This window comes from Schistocerca cancellata, chromosome 8, assembly GCF_023864275.1.
Source record: "Schistocerca cancellata isolate TAMUIC-IGC-003103 chromosome 8, iqSchCanc2.1, whole genome shotgun sequence".
NCBI lineage: Eukaryota > Metazoa > Arthropoda > Insecta > Orthoptera > Acrididae > Schistocerca > Schistocerca cancellata.
The window spans coordinates 450,701,079-450,723,343 of record NC_064633.1 but is presented as its reverse complement, the minus strand read 5'-3'; the positions used below and the strand labels follow the sequence as shown (position 1 = coordinate 450,723,343).

The 22,265-nt window shown below is 42.7% G+C and overlaps 1 protein-coding gene across 1 annotated transcript in view; it reads left to right on the top strand.

The window, feature by feature from the left end:
- The window catches only part of LOC126094612 (bumetanide-sensitive sodium-(potassium)-chloride cotransporter), a 355,958-nt gene that overhangs the window by 318,310 nt on the left and 15,383 nt on the right, over nucleotides 1-22,265 (top strand). The window contains exons 14-16 of the mRNA XM_049909090.1: nucleotides 7,175-7,416; nucleotides 13,650-13,776; nucleotides 22,001-22,110. Coding sequence (XP_049765047.1) covers nucleotides 7,175-7,416; nucleotides 13,650-13,776; nucleotides 22,001-22,110 — 479 coding nt within the window. The remainder of the gene's footprint in view (nucleotides 1-7,174; nucleotides 7,417-13,649; nucleotides 13,777-22,000; nucleotides 22,111-22,265) is intronic.

Genomic DNA, 22,265 nt, shown 5'->3' with positions numbered 1-22,265 from the left:
TAAGGGTAGGCATTTTTCTGATTCAAAATCTTGTGTTTTGAAAGCTTCATTCACCTCTTCATTTTAGTATCAGAACTTGCAGTAGCTGACAGAAGCTATCACTATTTACTCTCCAATGTATTGGTGTGTACTGAATCAGCAGTGAAGTTTGTCTTTTTAACTGTTTGCCATAGCCATAGAAGGATGTTTCCAATCACATTCTGTCACTTACTAAGTGGTTCATGGTGCTGTCAACCTATGGAGCACAAAACAATGCCTTTACTGAGTGACTTGCCCCCATATTGAAGAGTGTTGGGCTTACTCCATATTTATGTACAAAATATAATTAAACCAAACACCATTTTTGTTATTTTATCAAAGCCTAGTTTGATGCCTTCTGGCCTAATGAAGTGTTGCATTTTAAATATGTTCACTTTATTCACAACATTTCATAATATAATATACAATGGCTCATGACAGCCCACAAAAACACTGAAAGGCAAAATCAAAGAAGAATTATATAATACAAATAATAAACATGCATCAGTAGTCATGCTGTGAAGGGCAAACGCTTTGTGTCTTCATCACTTTGGACATTGTGGTGCACAATCACTTCATCACCCCCCCACCCCCCCCTCACAAGTTCTAACAAAATATTCTGTTGAAGCACACATGATGGCAAAATCTGTTGTCACACAATCTGGACAAGACTGCTTTTGACTCATCAGGTTTGTTGTCCGATGTCTCTTGTGGCTTGTTCATGACGGACAGTGGAATGGCGGACAATTCTGTCATTTCTGTGGTAGATCCACCATGTGATCTGTTTGTAACAGCTTAGGAAGTGCAGAAAGTTGGTTTAAGGCAGTCAACATTGACTGTAGCTCGATTACCAATAAAAACCAATCTTAAACATAGTCTCATCCCAGCTGAGGACTGCATGAAGTCCATCCTACAGTGGCCGTAGAGGCTTGCACACAGTGTCATGTCAAACAAAGACTGTCACATTTCCAAAGGTCAGTGAAGATAAAATGGTGGTGGGGCTGTTGGTCTCTCATTGTAACAGTATGTAGTTGCCACATTTGTGAATGCAGATTGTGGATAAAGTCTAATACCCTTATAAAGTCATTTGGAATGTTGCCAAGGAACTCACTAGGCAGTAGAATTGGTTGACCATCTGTGAGATCTGCTGCAGCAGCTTTTAGATCTTCCTAGATGGACACATGGAGGACCAGGAAGACAATTGGCAGTGTTCCCAAAGCTGTGACTCAGGCACTGAAGGGATACTTTTAATTGTTGGTGCAGACATTCAGTTAAACCATTTGCTGCCAAGTGATACACTGTAGTGTGGATACGTTTCATGCTTAATAAGATGTCGAGTACTTTAAACAGGTAAGATTCAAATTGCCTGCCTTAATCAGTGGTTATACAAAAGGGTACTCTAAAATGATAAATCTGTCTGTGAAAGAATGTGGCTGCAATTGGTTCAGTGGTGATTTCAACCACGGAAAAAATGAGTGATGCAGTCAATGCCAGTTAGGCAGTAAGTGTACCCTTCAAAATGTGGTAAAGGTTCAACAATATCCAGGTGTGTATAGTTGACTCATTGGTTTGGTGGGATGAATGTGCCAAGAGGTGCACTGACATGATGAGTGATTTTATTTCACTGACAGCCCATACACTGGTGTACAAGTGCCTTGCTGTCTTTGTCTATATTTGGCCAGACAAAAACTCGCTTAACCAGGTTTGTCACACCACGGACCCCTGGCTGAGACAAATCATGCAACTGTGTGATTGCCTGGTGTAAAAAGTTAGTTATCACAAATGGTCATGCCTTTGATGTAGAAACATCACAGTACAACAATAAGATTGACAGTGGTAGGACATGATGCAACTGTATACCAAAAGGCTGCCAGTAAATCTTGTAGCTCATTGTTGAATTGCTGTGCATGTAATTTCTTTTGCATGGGAGAGAGGGAGCATCTGCCGGTATATTCAACTCTTCCGTAATGTGGACTGTGAGTCATGAATTGCCCCATGTAGTCCAAAAGGTTCATTTGACATGCCAATACTTTGTCTGGTCTCTGATGGAAAGCATACATCAATAGCATGTGGTGGTCAGTGACCATCGTAAACTGTTGACCTCTGAAAATATGACAGACTCTCTTAATGGAAGCATACACTGCATACAACTTGTGATCACACATTGACTAGCTCTGCTGCAACAGTGTCTCTTCTGGCTGAAGAATGCTCAGGTCTTCTGTCTTGATCTATTCGTTTCTGAAGTACAGCACCTACTGTAGTTACAGACGCATCAACCATTAGACTGAGAAGTGCTTGTGGAACAGGGTGTGATAATGCAGCCTCAGTGATAGCGGTCTTCAGTTTGATAAAGACTTTCTCAGCCTCAATACTCCATGTCAGTTTGAAGTTCACAAGAGTTTGTTCAGTGAAATGACCAAGAGTGTATGGTTGCACATGAAATGGTAATAGACATTAGTGATGATGAGGATTCGTCGCAACTCATGAACTGTTGCAGGTAATGGGAAGTTAGTTATGGCTTCTGATTTCTCCTGTGGTGGCCATATTCCTTGGGTGTATAGCTGATGCAGCCCCAGAATTTGACTTCTGCTGCTTCAAACATGCATTCCAATGGATTTGTAAATAATCCGTATGAACAGAGGCCAGTACAGATTTGGGATAAATGTTCCTGGTTTTCCATTTCAAGGCTAGACATCATCAGTCTAGATACAAAAGAAGTTGAAAGCATGCATAAGTTGTTTGATAAAGCACTGAAAGTGTTGTTCAGCATTCCATAGCCCAAAAGGCATCCTAGCAAATTCGAAGTGACCAAATTGAGTTCCAACAGTGGTTTTTAACTACACTATGTGATCAAAAGTATCCGCACACCCCCAAAAACATATGTTTTTCATATTAGGTGCATTGTGATGCCACCTACTGCCAGCTACTCCATATCAGCAATGTCAGTAGTCATTAGATATTGTGAAAGAGCAGAATGGGGCGCTCTGAGGAACTGATGGACTTCGAATGTGGTCAGGTGATTGGGTGTCACTTGTGTCACACATCTGTACATGAGATTTCCATACTCCTAAACATCCCTAGGTCCTCTGTTTCTGATGTGGCAGTGAAGTGGAAATAGGAACGGACACGTACAGCACAAAACCATACTGGCCGACCTCATCTGTTGACTGACAGAGACCGCCGACAGTTGAAGAGAGTCATAATGTGTAATAGGCAGACATCTATCCAGACCATCACACAGGAATTCCAAACTGCATCAGGATCCAGTGCAAGTACCATGACAGTTAGGTGGGAGGTGAGAAAACTTGGATTTCATGGTTGAGCAGCTGCTCATAAGCCACACATCATGCCGGTAAATGGCAAATAACACCTCGCTTGGTGTAAGGAGCATAAACATTGGATGATTGAACAGTGGAAAAATGTTGTGTGGAGTGACCAATCAAGGTACACAATTTGGTGATCCAATGGCATGGTGTGGGTATGGCGAATGCCCAGTGAACGTCATCTGCCAGCATGTGTAGTGCCAACAGTAAAATTCGGAGGCAGTGGTATTATGGTGTGGTCATGTATTTCATGGAGGGGGCTTGCATCCTTGTTGTTTTGCATGGCACTATCACAGCACAGGCCTGCATTGATGTTTTAAGCACCTTCTTGCTTCCCACTGTTGAAGAGCAATTTGGGGATGGCAATTGCATCTTTCAACATGATCGAGCACCTGTTCATAATGCACAGCCTGTGGCGGAGTGGTTACATGACAATAACATCCCTGTAATGAACAGGCCTGCACAGAGTCCTGACCTGAATCCTATAGAACACCTTTGGGATGTTTTGGAATGCCGACTTCATGCCAGGCCTCACCGACCAACATCGATACCTCTCCTCAGTGCAAGACTCCATGAAGAATGGGCTGCCATTCCCGCACCTGATTGAACATATGCCTGTGAGAGTGGAAGCTGTCATCAAGGCTAAGGATGGGCCAACACCATACTGAATTCCAGCATTACTGATGGAGGGCGCCACGAACTTGTAAGTCATTTTCAGACAGGTGTCCAGATATTTTTGATCACATAATGTATATCTTCTGGAGCAACAGGTATTTGATAAAATGCATGTACTAAGTCTAATGTGAAAAGACATGTTTGCTGTGGATGTTAAAAGCAAAATCTTCAGTGTGTGAGATTGGATAATTATTACCAGCTACTGATTGACATGTGACAGCTTCCTTGAGCAAGCATGAAGAAAACACTTGCTTTGCTTCTTTCAGTTTCTCCAGTGTTAGGCAATGAGGTCAAGTTTGAATCGGCAGATCTGGCATTGTTAGTATGTATTGCATTATTGAATGCTGTACCAGTGCTAATGTGGGCAGATGCCGTGTAATCTCCGAGAACTGCTTAAGGACCAAGCAAGATGGCGCAGTGGTTCGACACTGGACTCGCATTCGGGAGGACGACGGTTCAATCCCGCATCCGCCCATTCTGATTTAGGTTTTCCATGATTTCCCTAAATCACTCCAGGCAAATGCCGGGATGGTTCCTTTCAAAGGGCACGGCTGACTTCCTTCCCCGTCCTTCCCTAATCCGATGAGACCGATGACCTCGCTGTCTGGTCTCCTTCCCCCAAACCAACCAACCAACCAACCAACTAACCAACTGCTTAAGGAGTTCTAAATACAGAAAATCACCTGTGATCATTTGTACAACAGTGTCATCAACACAGCATAAGTATCCATAGCTGGCTAAATTACTGGTAATGTTGAGAAGGTGACAATGATAAAGGCCCAGCAGCACTCTCTAAATTGACAAAAAATCTGCTCTGAGGATATTGAGCACATCATCTGCCACTCAAACTTCTGACAGAGGCCTAAGTTTAGTGACACTGTCACATCTGGACTGTAGAAAATTGATGGCAAAGAGGCAACAGTCATCATGATGCAGAGAGGCAGATGAAAAGATGGGTACACTGATATGTCATCACTTGTGTCCACTAGAAATTGCAGTTTTGTGTAGTGCTCTGTGGTAGTTGATGGCTGCTGTTTGGAGAGCCAGTCACTGTCCTTACTGACTACCATGCACATTTCATATCACTCACAGGGAACTGCATTTCCATGCATCAGAACCAAACCACCTATGGTACCTACAAATCTGAAGATGATTTGCTGCATTTCCTTGGTTAGCAGTGACACTGTGACTGGTGACTCTAATGCTTTGTTTGCAGAACAGTGACTTGCACAGTTAGTTCAGTGATTTGTGCTTGTAGTGAGTCATGAGTATTGTCTGACTGTAGGCATACAGCTGCTGCACGTGTGGATGGGTACATCTCTGTGATGCGGTCTGCAGCTTTTGCAAGTGTGCCAATATCACTGATGTATACTGTCATTATCTTCTGCTCATCTGGTGGTAGGTGTGACAGCCAGATATTCCACAGAATGTCTTCACTGACAGTGTTACTTGCTCGAGTCCACAGGTGATGCAGTAACTGTGAAGGGGTGCACCACCTAACTCCTCAGTATGAAGTAACTTTCCTAGACATTTTGTTTTGGACTGTGACAGGAGGGTGATTAAGGTGTTTTTAGTGGATGACTAGCAATCAGTGCTCAGCAGTGAATCCAACATGTCCTGTACTTCTGTAGCCATATCTTCATTCAACGCAGTGACACCGTAACTGTACTTAGCTTTATTGGCAGCCATGTGAGTTAGTGCAAGCCGGCTGTCAGCTTGTGCAAACCACAAGACTGTGTTTAGTAGCCTGAGTTGTGGTTCTTTGATGTCACTTGGGTAATTAGTGTGCTCAAAGGCATGTCAACAGTTGTTGGCAGGTCCTGAATTGCAAAATTATGATGCAGTATAAGGAAGGTGTTTGGTATAATTGCTGCAGTTGTTTCATGTTTGACATTTGAAGCGACACTGTACAAAGTGTCAGTTAATGACAAAGATCAAGTTGAGGTCACCAAAAAATTGGTGTTTAAATATGCTCATATTATTGGAAACATTTAATAATGTAAGGTACAAGGACACACAATAGCCTGAGAAAACAAGGAATAATTGTATAAACAAAGAATAAACATGTCGGCAGTCATGTTGTGGAGCATAACACTTTGTTTCTTAAGTATGTTTGACAATGTGGTGCACGGTCACTTCAGATGTATCCCAAAGAGCTTATTTTCTGAGTGCCAAACATAGATTTGCCAACATTAATCCTTCTACCTGTTACATGCTGCAAGTGTTCTCCTTCTGATCTAGATGCCATCAGTATGTCATTTACGCAGGCAAAACAGAAATCTAATCCTTGCAGTACTTCATTAATGAATTTTTGAAAAGAGCTAGGTGCATTCCTAAGTCCAAATAGCATAAACTTATGTTCATAAAGGCCAAGTGGAATAATAATTGCCATTTTTGTACATCTTCTTCTGCTAGTGGTATTTGATAGTAAGCTTTCAAAAGATCAAACTACTTAACAAATGTTTTCTTGCCAGAAAGGATTGTTGACTTCATCTGTTCATGGAATTTGTGGAACTGTGTAATGGTCTGGAAGGGCACAGTCATCAAGACAGAACTAATTTCCACAAAATGTCATTTGATGTACTAGCTGTATGTCATGGACTTGCCATTGTGATTTAGACCCCCCACCGCCCCCCCCCCCCTCTCTCTCTCTCTCTAAAAAATGGTTCAAATGGCTCTGAGCACTATGGGACTCAACATCTTAGGTCACAAGTCCCCTAGAACTTAGAACTACTTAAACCTAACTAACCTAAGGACGTCACACACACCCATGCCCAAGGCAGGATTCGAACCTGCGACCGTAGCAGTCCCGCAGTTCCGGACTGCAGCGCCAGAACCGCACGGCCACTGCGGCCGGCTCTCTCTCGCTCTCTCTCTCTCTCTCTCTCTCTCTCTCTCTCTGTACCAAGAAAATTATGACAAATAGAATTCCACCCCATCAATCATGTTGGTACCACCTATTGTCTATCACAGTTGTCAAGACTATATTATTACAACAGTCAATAATATAAATGTTGTTACCTCATTTTATTAGGCACAAGTCCTTCCGTAGTCTTCTGGATGACATAATAATTTGTTGATATCTGCAGGAATTCTTTAACAACTGCTCTCTTACATCTGATAACTGTCAACTTAAGAAATAATTTTTCTCCTCACAGCCATGCTTTCGACAACCGCATGGCGGCAACAATTCTGCGCATGCGCGCTGGTCTGGACTACTCACGACTGATAGAAGAGATTGAAGAGAAGGACAAGGATCACGGCAGCCTCTCGGCAACAGTTCTGCGGCGTGCTGACTCTTCACTTGTCTATTTGCCATCCCATGGCTCCGACTCAGACCTCAGCAATACAAGAGTCCTTGCTGCATCTGCCTCACAACTGTCAGTCATCTCCAGTGCTGGTTAGTGAATCACTTCACCATCTTTGGTGTGATTATTTCTGGAAATAAATTTAGGTACAGCTGTCAATAGTAGTATAGTAAATAGTGAGAAAAGTTCCCTCAATTGTCTAGTATGCTTGGAGTGCCAAATATGTGTCACTGACAAGTGTAATATGTGTACCATTACAGCACTTACATTATCCTTCCAATGAAGAATGACTTTTGGGAAAAGTCTGTCAACTGACTTAAGCTGTATGTACTGTAAAACACATTCTGTGGTCTTATTGTGTGATGAGCTTTTTGTGCTGGGAATGTCTACACATGGCAGCACAGAGGGATGTTGCAACTCATTACAAAGTGTTGCTGTAGACAATGAATAAAACTGTATTGCCCCTGAAACAGAACCATGTCATAGACTGTAGGAGAGCTGTTATTGAAATACATGATACAACGTTACTCACAGCCAGCTTTCAGAAGAAGACTAAATAGCATTAGCTGCTGTTAGTTAATAGAGGAATATTTTGTTGTTGAAGTTTGTAATGGAGTCGGAGAGTTGGATGCTGCCAGCAGAGGTAATAGCTCACTACACTGGGTGCTCCAAGCCTGTAACCAGCAAAAAGTTATATCCAAGAGCCTTATTGATTAAGTTCAAATATATTAGCACCACTTATATCAATCACTTTCTGTTTCATGTAGTTTTCATGAGTTATTAGACACAGTCAGTACTCATGATTAGGTCTAGTGATACACCTTCGCAAAATTCCATGCCTCTACTTCTGGAATCAGCAACAGAGCACTCATAACACAATAAGTTTTATCAAAACTGTCACAGAATAAGTACACAGTTCAAGGACTAAAAATGTATGCTATGACAAATAGCTCATTACTAACATCACCAATCACTTTTTCATATACATTTTGTGACAAAGGAGCTTACTCTTTAATGCCTGTAAAGTATGTGACAGGAGAACTTTATGTTGTCATATATTGGGTTTCTTCCAGCTTCATTCATGCATGCAGAGTGGGGAGAGTGGCTGGTTGTGTGCCTTTGTATGAGCTGTAATCGGTCTACTTTTATTTTCATGGTATCTGCAGGAATGATATACAACAAATGTGACTAAAGAAACTTTGTAGATTCCATTCTAAAAAAAAATGTGCTTAGCATTTTTAAATTACGTATGAAAGTGCCTTGTTGACTGCCTGTCAGTTACACTACTCTCTCCCATAAGGCAAACAGACTTTTCATCATTCTCACTGCTCATCTTTGCATGGATTTGATGTCCTCTTTTAATCACACCTAGTGTTGATTCCATACTTTATAATTAGTCCACTATGGGCAACACAAATACACTCCTGGAAATTGAAATAAGAACACCGTGAATTCATTGTCCCAGGAAGGGGAAACTTTATTGACACATTCCTGGGGTCAGATACATCACATGATCACACTGACAGAACCACAGGCACATAGACACAGGCAACAGAGCATGCACAATGTCGGCACAAGTACAGTGTATATCAACCTTTCGCAGCAATGCAGGCCGCTATTCTCCCATGGAGACGATCGTAGAGATGCTGGATGTAGTCCTGTGGAACGGCTTGCCATGCCATTTCCACCTGGCACCTCAGTTGGACCAGCGCTCGTGCTGGACGTGCAGACCGCGTGAGACGACGCTTCATCCAGTCCCAAACATGCTCAATGTGGGACAGATCTGGAGATCTTGCTGGCCAGGGTAGTTGACTTACACCTTCTAGAGCACGTTGGGTGGCACGGGATACATGCGGACGTGCATTGTCCTGTTGGAACAGCAAGTTCCCTTGCCGGTCTAGGAATGGTAGAACGATGGGTTCGATGACGGTTTGGATGTACTGTGCACTATTCAGTGTCCCCTCGACGATCACCAGTGGTGTATGGCCAGTGTAGGAGATCGCTCCCCACACCATGATGCCAGGTGTTGGCCCTGTGTGCCTCGGTCGCATACGACCATCATTGGCACCAAGGCAGAAGCGACTCTCATTGCTGAAGATGACACATCTCCATTCGTCCCTCCATTCACGCCTGTCGCGACACCACTGGAGGCGGGCTGCACAATGTTGGGGCGTGAGTGGAAGACGGCCTAATGGTGTGCGGGACCGTAGCCCAGCTTCATGGAGACAGTTGCGAATGGTCCTCGCCGATACCCCAGGAGCAACAGTGTCCCTAATTTGCTGGGAAGTGGCGGTGCGGTCTCCTACGGCACTGCGTAGGATCCTACGGTCTTGCCGTGCATCCGTGCATCGCTGCGGTCCGGTCCCTGGTCGACGGGCACGTGCACCTACCGCCGACCACTGGCGACAACATCGATGTACTGTGGAGACCTCACGCCCCACGTGTTGAGCAATTCGGCGGTACGTCCACCCGGTCTCCCGCATGCCCACTATATGCCCTCGCTCAAAGTCCGTCAACTGCACATACGGTTCACGTCCACGCTGTCGCGGCATGCTACCAGTGTTAAAGACTGCGATGGAGCTCCGTATGCCACGGAAAACTGGCTGACACTGACGGCGGCGGTGCACAAATGCTGCGCAGCTAGCGCCATTTGACAGCCAACACCGCGGTTCCTGGTGTGTCCGCTGTGCCGTGCGTGTGATCATTGCTTGTACAGCCCTCTCGCAGTGTCCGGAGCAAGTATGGTGGGTCTGACACACCGGTGTCAATGTGTTCTTTTTTCCATTTCCAGGAGTGTATTTTATTGAAAACCTCTCTTGGAGAGATATTCTAGTTTCCTAGTATCTTACCATGAATAGCAATAAACAGAAGCCCACCATTTGCTTTATCCATGATTTGTGATTTAACATATATGATTGTTTCATTTCATAATTTCAACTGTAGATGATTGTGTGACTAGACCAATTCCAAATGTGACTTGCTAATCTACAGTCAAAGCACAAGACATTTTTATGTTTCATGAAATGCACACCTTCACTTTTTTCCAGATTAAGTGTTAGTTCTAATCAGTATCAGTTTCATATTCTGTCAAAATCCAACTAAATAAAGGTATAGGTGCAATTTCTTGATGAGTTTACCACATAAATAAACATGTCTTCTGCAGGAAGTCTGGGATTGGTAATCACTCAGCCACAAAGTCCCCCTTTGATTGTTGGACACTAATAAGTCAGCAGCCACAAGAACAAGAATTTGCAGGAAATGATTCACACTTTCCCACTGAATGCAGGAATAAGACCCACTATTGCTGCAGTGTGCAGAACAACAGTCTCCATATCTGTTGTCAAATAGCAGCTTTCAATTTACAGCTCATTGCAATATTTCTGGGAATTCAACACCCGTTTATGTAAGGCTCCGAGTAGCAAAATCCCCAGGCCATCTGAAAGAATAGCCAACATGATCGTTCTGGAATATAAGGTTTGTTTGATCTTCTTGCCAGGGGAACCTAGAAACTTGGATATGTTCATTCCACACAGACAGACTTTGTCTCTGGGGTGTAGTGATCAACCCATTTCTTGTCCCCATCACAATACACAACAAAAATCAATTTAAATCCTCCCTATTGTGATAGAAGTGATATAGACTGATGCTAATATTTTAAGAAACATGATAGGGAGTTGTAAGTTGATGCACTCACTGTACTGCCAGCATGTGGTGGTGGATGATGTCCTCAATAATGTAGTGCACTGGAGGACAGACTTGGGTAGCATTAGCTGTGATGACTTACCAAAGAGCGACAGTCTTGGAATTCATACATTTCATTTTGTGTGTGCAGTCAATGTTGCTGGCATCCTGGCCACTATTCATCTGGCACTTTCTCATCTTTCCTGCTGTTGTGCACTTCATTTAGTATGAATGGGTTCATTATTTGCACACTGCTGTTAATAATCTGCTACATCCTATCAGACAGGTGTCTAGTTTTCTAATTTTTAGATTTTCTCATAGCTTTAAAAGTTAATTCTTTTTACCTTACATTAAAAGGGAGGAATGTAGCAATGCAATCCATAACTGGTTGTAAGGTCATGATATGCTATTTTGTTTGTGGAATTTACATAATGGATTAAAAGAGATAATGTCTTGAATGCAATCAAACACACTGCCTGACAAAAAATATGAAGCACCCAGAAGTGGAGGAGGAAACAAAATGATACTTCATTGGCTGGAGGGTATGTGATGTTATTTCAGTGATCATAAAATCAAGTCAAATTTACAAAGAACTTAGCAGTATGAGTCCATTTAGCAGTATGACATTGCAACTCACCTGGCAAGGATGCATGCACTGATTCAGCTGGGAAGATTGTCGTAAAGTATTGTATCTTCTCCTGAGGCAAGCTGGCACACAACTGTTGTAACTGGCTGACTGGTTGGTTGATTTGGCAGGAAGGGAACCAAACAGCGAGGCCATCAGTCCTGTCAGATTTGGAAGCAATTCAGCTCTGCCCTTTCAAAGAAACTATACCAGCATTTGTCTGAAGTGATTTCCCTACATCACAGAAAACCTAAATCAGGATGAACCATTGTCCTCCCGGATGCGAGTCTAGTGTGCTAACCACTGCACCATCTCACTCGGTGTGTTCTAACTGGTCCTTAACATCCTGGATACTGGCACCAGGAGGAAAATCATGTCCAAGTTGCCCCCATACATGTTCTTTTGGGGACATATTTGAGGATTTTACTGGCCACAGAACAAATTCAACATCATACAGACAGTTCATCGGGACATTTGCTATGTGTGAACATGCATTTTCCTTTTGCAAAATGGCACCATGATATTGTCACATGAGAGGTAGGTAATACACAAGGACATAGGATGTCCATGATGTACCATTAAGCCATCAGAGCTCCCTCAGTCATTACCAGATGTGAATGAAAGTCATACTCGATGGTTTCCCCACACTATGGTGTGCCTTGCCAAAAATAGTGGAAGAAAGGGACCTCTCACCAGGTCACCACTTCACTGGGGTAGTGCAAAACCATGATTCACCAGTGAACACAACACAGTACAACTCCACTCATTAGCTGTCCATTATTCCCAGTTACAGCACCACTCCAAATGCAGCAATTTTTTGTTGTGGTTTAAATGCCAGCCTACACACAGGATACAAATTTTCTAGTCTGGCTACTGCTTGTCTCCATCCTGCTTTTTGGATGGCAGGCACAGATGTGAATAAACCCAAAGGACATTACAGCAAGCTTAATAAAAAATATAAAAGAATAAAAATCACCGCCCCAATAATGGTGTTATCTTATTGTATTCAACTAAGAACTTTCATTTGAACAATTATCATTTTAAGAATTATTATTGGGGCAATAGGAAGTGGGTGCAATGTGCCTGGTACACAATACATTGATCATCTATAGTAGTAGTCAGATTTGGTCAGCTGGAATCTTGTTGACGAGTGTGCCATCCATCACATTCCCATTCAACCAAAAAATGGGCTGCTGTCACATCTGAACGCCCCACAAATCTGGATATTGCACAATTTAGGCAGCTGACCTAATGGAGACCAACAATAAGGCCCTGTTCAAACTCTTTCAAGCACTGATAATGCTGTCTCATATTAGTATGCAGCATCTTCATGTCCTTCACAGTGACCACTCAATGTCTGACACCGTTCATGTCCCTTATATGCCCTACCAGGCCTGGTAGCAACAGTAAATACCAGCCAACAGTTCACTCTTGTAGCTGTAGTACCTGTTATGGTGAATTGCAACTCTAATTATTTATATACCTGCTGATAGTGTGTACATGCATGAAGTTCCATTGACTCTAACCATGTCTTCTGGGTGCTTCAGTTTTTTTGTCAGTCAGTATAGCTTTAGAAAAATTTACAGAAAGCCATAATGTTGCTGACTTCAGTAAATCATATTGGCCACTTGCCAACAGGGTGTCTGAATGCAGAAATTCACTACTGTAAATAGACGCAAATAAAAGTTCATAAGTCATCCTAGCCTCCAGAAATATTATGTACTTTTGTATGCATGTATTGGCAGTATTGAAATTTTACCTCCCAAAAGTAAGTAAAGGCCAGCAGTCATGATGATTGAAACTAAGAAGGAAATTATATTGTATATTTCAGTTTATTAGAGTGGTAAGTACTTTTCAGGCATCCTGTTTGTGTTAGTGTAAGAGATAAGGCAGTCAATTTATTTTTTAACAGAGGGTAGAAATTCCTGCTATCTCATATTCCACAAATGTTATTTCCATTCAAAGTCCTACACAGTGGATGGAAACCAATGAAATAATTTGCTTTATGCTGTGTTGCAGACTCCACAGCTTATCTGCCAACTGACAGCATCACACCAAACCGCCGTTTTAATGTCAACAACCACAGCCCACGCTCTGTACTCAAATCGAAGAAAAGGAACCTAGCATCACAGTTCGCTACTGCTTTGTAAGTTGATACCAAAAAATAACTAAATCCATTTAACGTCAAATCCACAAATTTTAAGTTGTTGTATGTTTGATCTCCAAAAATGGTTCTATCACAGCTTAATAGTAGAAACATCATTTTCAAAGTGTAAGACTAGCTCTTTTCTGAACTCCTACATCTACATCTACATTTATACTCCGCAAACCACCCAACGGTGTGTGGCGGAGGGCACCCTACGTGCCACTGTCATTACCTCCCTTTCCTGTTCCAGTCGCGTATGGTTCGCGGGAAGAACGACTGTCTGAAAGCCTTCGTGCGTGCTCTAATCTCTCTAATTTTACATTTGTGATCTCCTCGGGAGGTATAAGTAGGGGGAAGCAATATATTCGATACCTCATCCAGAAACGCACCCTCTCGAAACCTGGCGAGCAAGCTACACCGCGATTCAGAGCGCCTCTCTTGCAGTCTCTGCCACTTGAGTTTGTTAAACATCTCCGTAACGCTATCACGGTTACCAAATAACTGTGTGAAGAAACGCACCGCTCTTCTTTGGATCTTCTCTATCTCCTCCGTCAACCCGATCTGGTACGGATCCCACAGTGATGCGCAATACTTAAGTATAGGTCGAACGAGTGTTTTGTAAGCCACCTCCTTTGTTGATGGACTACATTTTCTAAGGACTCTCCCAATGAATCTCAACCTGGTACCCGCCTTACCAACAATTAATTTTATATGATCATTCCACTTCAAATCGTTCCGCACGCATACTCCCAGATATTTTACAGAAGTAACTGCTACCAGTGTTTGTTCTGCTATTATATAATCATACAATAAAGGATCCTTCTTTCTATGTATTCGCAATACATTAATTTGTCTATGTTAAGGGTCAGTTGCCACTCCCTGCACCAAGTGCCTATCCGCTGCAGATCTTCCTACATTTCACTACAATTCTCTAATGCTGCAACTTCTCTGTATATTACAGCATCATCCGCGAAAAGCCGCATGGAACTTCCGACACTATCTACTAGGTCATTTATATATATTGTGAAAAGCAGTGGTCCCATAACACCCCCCTGTGGCACGCCAGAGGTTACTTTAACGTCTGTAGACGTCTCTCCATTGATAACAACATGCTGTGTTCTGTTTGCTAAAAACTCTTCAATCCAGCCACACAGCTGGTCTGATATTCCGTAGGCTCTTACTTTGTTTATCAGGCGACAGTGCGGAACTGTATTGAATGCCTTCCGGAAGTCAAGGAAAATAGCATCTACCTGGGAGCCTGTATCTAATATTTTCTGGGTCTTATGAACAAGTAAAGCGAGTTGGGTCTCACACGATCGCTGTTTCCGGAATCCATGTTGATTCCTACATAGTAGATTCTGGGTTTCCAAAAACGACATGATACTCAAGCAAAAAACATGTTCTAAAATTCTACAACAGATCAACATCAGAGATATAGGTCTATAGTTAAGCGCATCTGCTCGACGACACTTCTTGAAGACTGGGACTACCTGTGCTCTTTTCCAATCATTTGGAACCTTCCGTTCCTCTAGAGACTTGCGGTACATGGCTGTTAGAAGGGGGGCAAGTTCTTTCGCGTACTCTGTGTAGAATCGAATTGGTATCCCATCAGGTCCAGTGGACTTTCCTCTGTTGAGTGATTCCAATTGCTTTTCTATTCCTTGGACACTTATTTTGATGTCAGCCATTTTTTCGTTTGTGCGAGGATTTAGAGAAGGAACTGCAGTGCGGTCTTCCTCTGTGAAACAGCTTTGGAAAAAGGTGTTTAGTAGTTCAGCTTTACGCGTGTCATCCTCTGTTTCAATGCCTTCATCATCCCGGAGTGTCTGGATATGCTGTTTTGATCCACTTACTGATTTAACGTAAGACCAGAACTTCCTAGGATTTTCTGTCAAGTCGGTACATAGAATTTTACTTTCGAATTCACTGAACGCTTCACGCATAGCCCTCCTTACGCTAACTTTGACATTGTTTAGCTTCTGTTTGTCTGAGAGGTTTTGGCTGCGTTTAAACTTTGAGTGAAGCTCTCTTTGCTTTCGCAGTAGTTTCCTAACTTTGTTGTTGTACCACAGTGGGTTTTTCCCATCCCTCACAGTTTTACTCAGCACGTACCTGTCTAAAACGCATTTTACGATTGCCTTGAACGTTTTCCATAAACACTCAACATTGTCAGTGACCGAACAGAAATTTTCGTTTTGATCTGTTAGGTAGTCTGAAATCTGCCTTCTATTACTCTTACTAAACAGATAAACCTTCCTCCCTTTTTTTATATTCCTATTTACTTCCATATTCAGGGATGCTGCAACGGCCTTATGATCACTGATTCCCTGTTCTGCGCTTACAGAGTCGAAAAGTTCGGGTCTGTTTGTTATCAGTAGGTCCTAGATGTTATCTCCACGAGTCAGTTCTCTGTTTAATAGCTCGATGTAATTTTTGGATAGTGCACTCAGTATAATGTCACTCGATGCTCTGTCCCTACCACCCGTCCTAAACATCTGAGTGTCCCAGTCTATATCTGGTAAATTGAAATCTCCACCTATGACTACAACATGCTGAGAAAATTTATGTGAAATGTATTCCAAATTTTCTCTCAGTTGTTCTGCCACTAATGCTGCTGAGTCGGGAGGTCGGTAAAAGGAGCCAATTATTAACCTAGCTTGGTTGTTGAGTGTAACCTCCACCCATAATAATTCACAGGAACTATCCACTTCTACTTCACTACAGGATAAACTACTACTAACAGCAACGAACACTCCACCACCGGTAGCATGCAATCTATCCTTTCTAAACACCGTCTGTATCTTTGTAAAAATTTTGGCAGAATTTATCTCTGGCTTCAGCCTACTTTCTGTACCTATAACGATTTCAGCTTCGGTGCTTTCTATCAGCGCTTGAAGTTCCGGTACTTTACCAACGCAGCTTCGACAGTTTACAATTACAATACCGATTGCTGCTTGGTCCTCGCATGTCCTGACTTTGCCCCGCATCCGTTGAGGCTGTTGCCCTTTCTGTACTTTCCCAAGGCCATCTAACCTAAAAAACCGCCCAGCCCACGCCACACAACCCCTGCTACCCATGTAGCCGCTTGTTGCGTGTAGTGGACTCCTGACCTATCCAGCGGAACCCGAAACCCCACCACCCTATGGCGCAAGTCGAGGAATCTGCAGCCCACACGGCCGCAGAACCGTCTCAGCCTCTGATTCAGACCCTCCACTCGGCTCTGTACCAAAGGTCCACAGTCAGTCCTGTCGACGATGCTGCAGATGGTGAGCTCTGCTTTCATCCCACTAGCGAGACTGGCAGTCTTCACCAAATCAGATAGCCGCCGGAAGCCAGAGAGGATTTCCTCCGATCCATAGCGATACACATCATTGGTGCCGACATGAGCGACCACCTGCAGATGGGTGCATCCTGTACCCTTCATGGCATCTGGAAGGACCCTTTCCACATCTGGAATGACTCCCCCTGGTATGCACATGGAGTGCACATTGGTTTTCTTCCCCTCTCTTGCTGCCATATCCCTAAGGGGCCCCATTACGCACCTGATGTTGGAGCTCCCAACTACCAGTAAGCCCACCCTCTGCGACCGCCTGGATCTTGCAGACTGAGGGGCAACCTCTGGAACAGGACAAGCAGCCATGTCAGGCCAAAGATCAGTATCAGCCTGAGACAGAGCCTGAAACTGGTTCATCAGACAAACTGGAGAGGCCTTTCGTTCAGCCCTCCGGAATGTCTTTCGCCTCCTGCCACACCTTGAGACGACTTCCCCACAGGTGGGGGATCAGCCTCAATGCGGGCAGTATCCCAGGCAACCACAGTCGTAGTCCAATTGGGGGATGCATGGGACGAGCTGGCCGTCTCCGACAAACTCTTGTCTCTTGTACCCTTGTGGATGTTATGGGACAGTTGATGGAATTCTCAAACCTATCCTGTTGTCTCTGGCTATATTGCTAGATTGCGAGAATGGATTCACTTCTGGTAGTCTAGTATGTGCACCCTGTTCTCAAAATGGACTGCTCCTTAAACTAACAGTATCAACATCTCTGATGTACCGACACTCTTACACTGAAAAAAAAAATTATGTCTCAAAATTATTTGAAAATTTTGTACTAGATGTTGTCATATGATAGAATGAATATAAAGTGTGTGGTTTGACTTGCTCAGCGCCCATTTTCAATAATGCATTGCCTCAAGGATAGATGAAAATCAGAAGTAGTCAGTGGGATGTGGTTTGCCTGTCACTTTTCATTGCACTGAGGTAGACTGCATTTTTGTCCCATACATCTTCCCACTATCATCTGCTACCAGCAACTGGCATCTCCTGCCCTTTCAAATGCAGTATTCATATGATTTATGAACTTAGCTGCAACTACTGGACCACATTTTACATAGGTAGGACAACTAACAAGCTGTCTGTCCACATGAATGGCCACCACCAAACTGTGGCCAAGAGATAGCAGGAGCACCCAGTTGCAGAACATGTCACCCAGCATAAAGTGCTTATTTGAATGACTGCTACACAGCTTGTGCCATCTGTATTCTTTCCACCAACACCAGCTTTTCTGAATTGTGCCAGTGGGAACTCTCCCTACAACAGATTCTTCGTTTCTGTAACACTACTGGTCCCAACCTTTTCCCTGTCCTCCCTGCCTAGTGCCCAGAGACAGTAGCCATGTTTGTAAGTTGTTGTTGTTGTTATTGTTGTTGTAGTTGTGTGAATGAGTGAGAGTTTTACTTCTGAGGAAAGACTTTCTCTGAAATCTTTCTCATTGGGCCTGTCTGCAACTCAGTGCCTCTTCTATGAGGTGAGTAGCAATGTATCTTTTCTATATTGTTGTTATTTTCAGTTTACATTTAATTTGCACTTTCTTCTTCAAGAGTCATATAAAAGCATATTTGCAATGGCTTAACTCATGTCAACTACACAATTTAATTTTTCACTTGTCTCATTTTATCTGTCTGCACCAAACTTCCCCATTCTCTGTTGTTCCCCACATTCACTATTAACTGTATTCTTGTCTCCCAATATGATTAAATTCACATTCCATTTGATATATTGTAAATAACTGTTCCCCCTTATTAAACATTTAATAATATGAAAGTCACACACAGTTGTAGATAAACAGCTGCTACTCACTATTATTGAGTAAGTAGCAGTTTTTGTGGTAACTGAAGAGGCCTGCAAAAGAAAGTGCTAATCCAAAATAACATATACGGAGTTATTACACATTATATATTTGGTTAGATTGATATAAAATAACATTAATACAAGAAGATAAAGCAGTTTATATACTACGCAGTGCTTTCTAGCAGTACATAGGGAACAATAATAATAATAATAATAATAATAATAATAATAATAATAATAATAATAATTTTATTGTCATTCGGCCATTACAGCAATAGACAACGTCATATACATACTAAAATACAGTTAATAGTTTGAAAGAAACAACAGGTTTCTTGTTAACATTATAGTATTATATTACAGTTGATAAATTCTCTTATGTCATAGAATGGGTGGAGGACTAGCCAGTCATGAATTGTTTGTTTGAATAATTGTTCAGGTAATTCTTGAACAGATTGAGGAAGATTATTAAATAATTTGTACCCCATGATTTCGTAGCTGTTGAGTGACTTTGACAATCTGTGGTAGGGAATATAGAGGCACCTTACTATCATCAAGTGGTGCTTCAAAAACACAACCAATTAAGTTATCAGACAGGTCTGAACTAAACTGAGCCCTAGCACTTTCTTCCACCAGCCACTTCAATTTTATTATGTCATTTTTACCTCAACAAACATAAATAGTACATATAAATTTGGTATTAGTCAATGTCAGTTTCTAATAGTTGATTCTTGCTGTTAATGTACGCCTTGACCTGTGTTCCACATCTCTAAAGTGTGTCCTTCATAATGATATCTCTGGAACATGAATCATCTAATGAACAAATGAAATGAATAAAGTAAATTATTCCCATCACTGAGCTAGATTAATCATCTTTATAAATGTTTTGTCAATCTGCAGTGCATCTTCTGACCAGAAGATGAAATGAGGGTATCATGCCTTCCAAAACATCATTAACATATTGGGAACTAATGTGACAAATACATGAAGATTTTGTTACATCTTTATGAAATTAATACATTGTTTCACTCTTATGAAAAGGACAATTGCTACTCATTATATAGCGGAGGCACTGAGTCACAGATAGGTACAACAGAAAGACTGTTAGAAAGTGAGCTTTTGGCCAACAAGGCCTTGTCGAAAATAGACAAAAACAAAAAACACACACACAACTCACATTTATGACAACAATGTTTGGCAGCTGACAACAGACTGCATGCAGCAGTACATGATGGGAGAGGCAATTGGGTTGTGGGGGTAAGGAGGGTGCTGTGACAGGGAGGGAGAGGGCTAGCAGGGTAAGAGTGGTAGATGGTAAAGTGCTGCTTGTGGGAATGAGCAGGGATGATGTGGAGAGAGGGTGGGGCAGATAGGTGCAGTCTGGTGGTTAGATGGTGGGTCTGGGAGGGGGTAGTGGAGAAGAAAGAAGTAAAAAGACTGGGTGCATTGGAGGAATAGAGAGGGCTCTGTAGTGCTGGAATGGGAACAGGTAAGGGGCTAGATGGATGATGACAATGACTAATGAAGGTTGAGGCCAGGAGGGTTATGGGAATGTAGGGTATATTGCAGGGAGAAGGAGAGTTCCCACCTACACAGTTCAGAAAAGCAGGTGTTAGTGGGAAGGATTCAGAAGGCAAAGGCTGCAAAGCAGTCATTGAAATGAAGAATGTCACATTGGGCAGCATGCTGCAAATCAGATCTCCTGTGCCTTGTCTTTCCAGTTACCCATAACCTCCCAAAGTCCCACTGTCTGGCCACAGAGCAGCATTCCCCTTGTGATTCAGCACCACCAAGAACTGAAGCAACTGAATTACATTCTCCACCAGAGCTTCAACTACCTCTTGTCATGCCCTACCTACTAAGACTCCCCTGCCATAGTCGTATTCCACCTCCCACTGAACCAGCACAATATCCTTGTCCATGGCTCATATCCCTGTAACATATGTAGGTGCAAGACCTGTCCCATACATCCTCCCACCACCACCTACTCCAGTCTGCTCAAAAACATGACCTATCCCACCAAATGCAGGGCTACCTGTGAAACAAGTCATGTGATCTACAAGTTAACCTGCAACCACTGTGCTAAATTCTATGTGGGCAACACAACCAACAAGCTGTCTGTCTGCAGGAATGGCCACCGACAAACTGTGGCCAAGAAACAGCTGGATCACACTGTTGTTGAGCACACCAGCCAACATGACATTCTTCATTTCAATGACTGCTACACAGCCTGTGCCACTGGATCCTTCCCACCAACAACAGCTTTTCTGAATTGCACAGGTGGGAACTCTTCCTGCAATATACTCTACATTCCTGTAACCCTCCTGGCCTCAACCTTCGTTAGACATTGTCCTTACCCCCCTAGCCCCTTCCCTGTTCCCATTCCAGAAGTACCCAGCCCTCTATTTCACCAGTGCACCCAGTCTTTTTACATCTCTCCTTTTCCACAACCCCTCTCCACCTAAATGCCCTACCCTCTCTCCATCTCATCCCTGCTCACTCCCACAAGCAGCACTTTACCATTCCCCACCCTTACCCTGCTATTCCCCCCCCCCCCCCTCTGCCCCAGCCTCCTTCTCACCCCCGCCACCCAGCTGCCTCTTCCATCATGCGCTGCTGCTCACAGTCCAACTCCAGCTGCCAGAGATTGTGATCACGTGTGCGTGTTTTTTGTCTATTTTTGACAAATGCCTTGTTGGCTGAAAGCTCACTTTCTGACAGTCATTTTATTGTGTCTATCTGCGCCTCAGCATCTCCACTGTATGGTGAGTAGCAGCTGTCTTTTTCATAATACTGTTAGATTCCATCCTGGATTTTCCATTGTTTAATACGTTGTTTCTCTCCATAAGTACAGTCAGTACAGTAGTTATATCTTATTTGTCAACCACTTAATTCAGCTGTATTATTTACTGAAAAATATACTTATACATCATTGTTTGAAAATCAGTATTGGTGTTTCAGTGGCACAACCTTTAACTGTTAGGTGAATGCTCCCTCTATTGTTGACTTCTTTTCAGTAACCTGAAAATAGAGTTTTAGCTACTAAAATTATATCTTTATTTCTGAAATAAACATGCACCAATGTATTTGTTTTAGGGCAGACAGTGGCAAGGAAATCCCACTTGACCTACTCACCAGCATGACCAAATTTGACACAAAGCAACCAAAGGGCACAATTGATGTATGGTGGCTGTATGATGATGGAGGTAAGTCAGATGTTGAATTATCCCTTCAAGCATTTAAACAGCAGAGTGATTTTTTTCAAAGATACTGCAAACCAATGGACATAACTCACTGGCTTCCATTCAAAACAAATAAATCGTAAATTGTGTTTTGGCTGCTCTTTTGCTTGGCTCTTTGG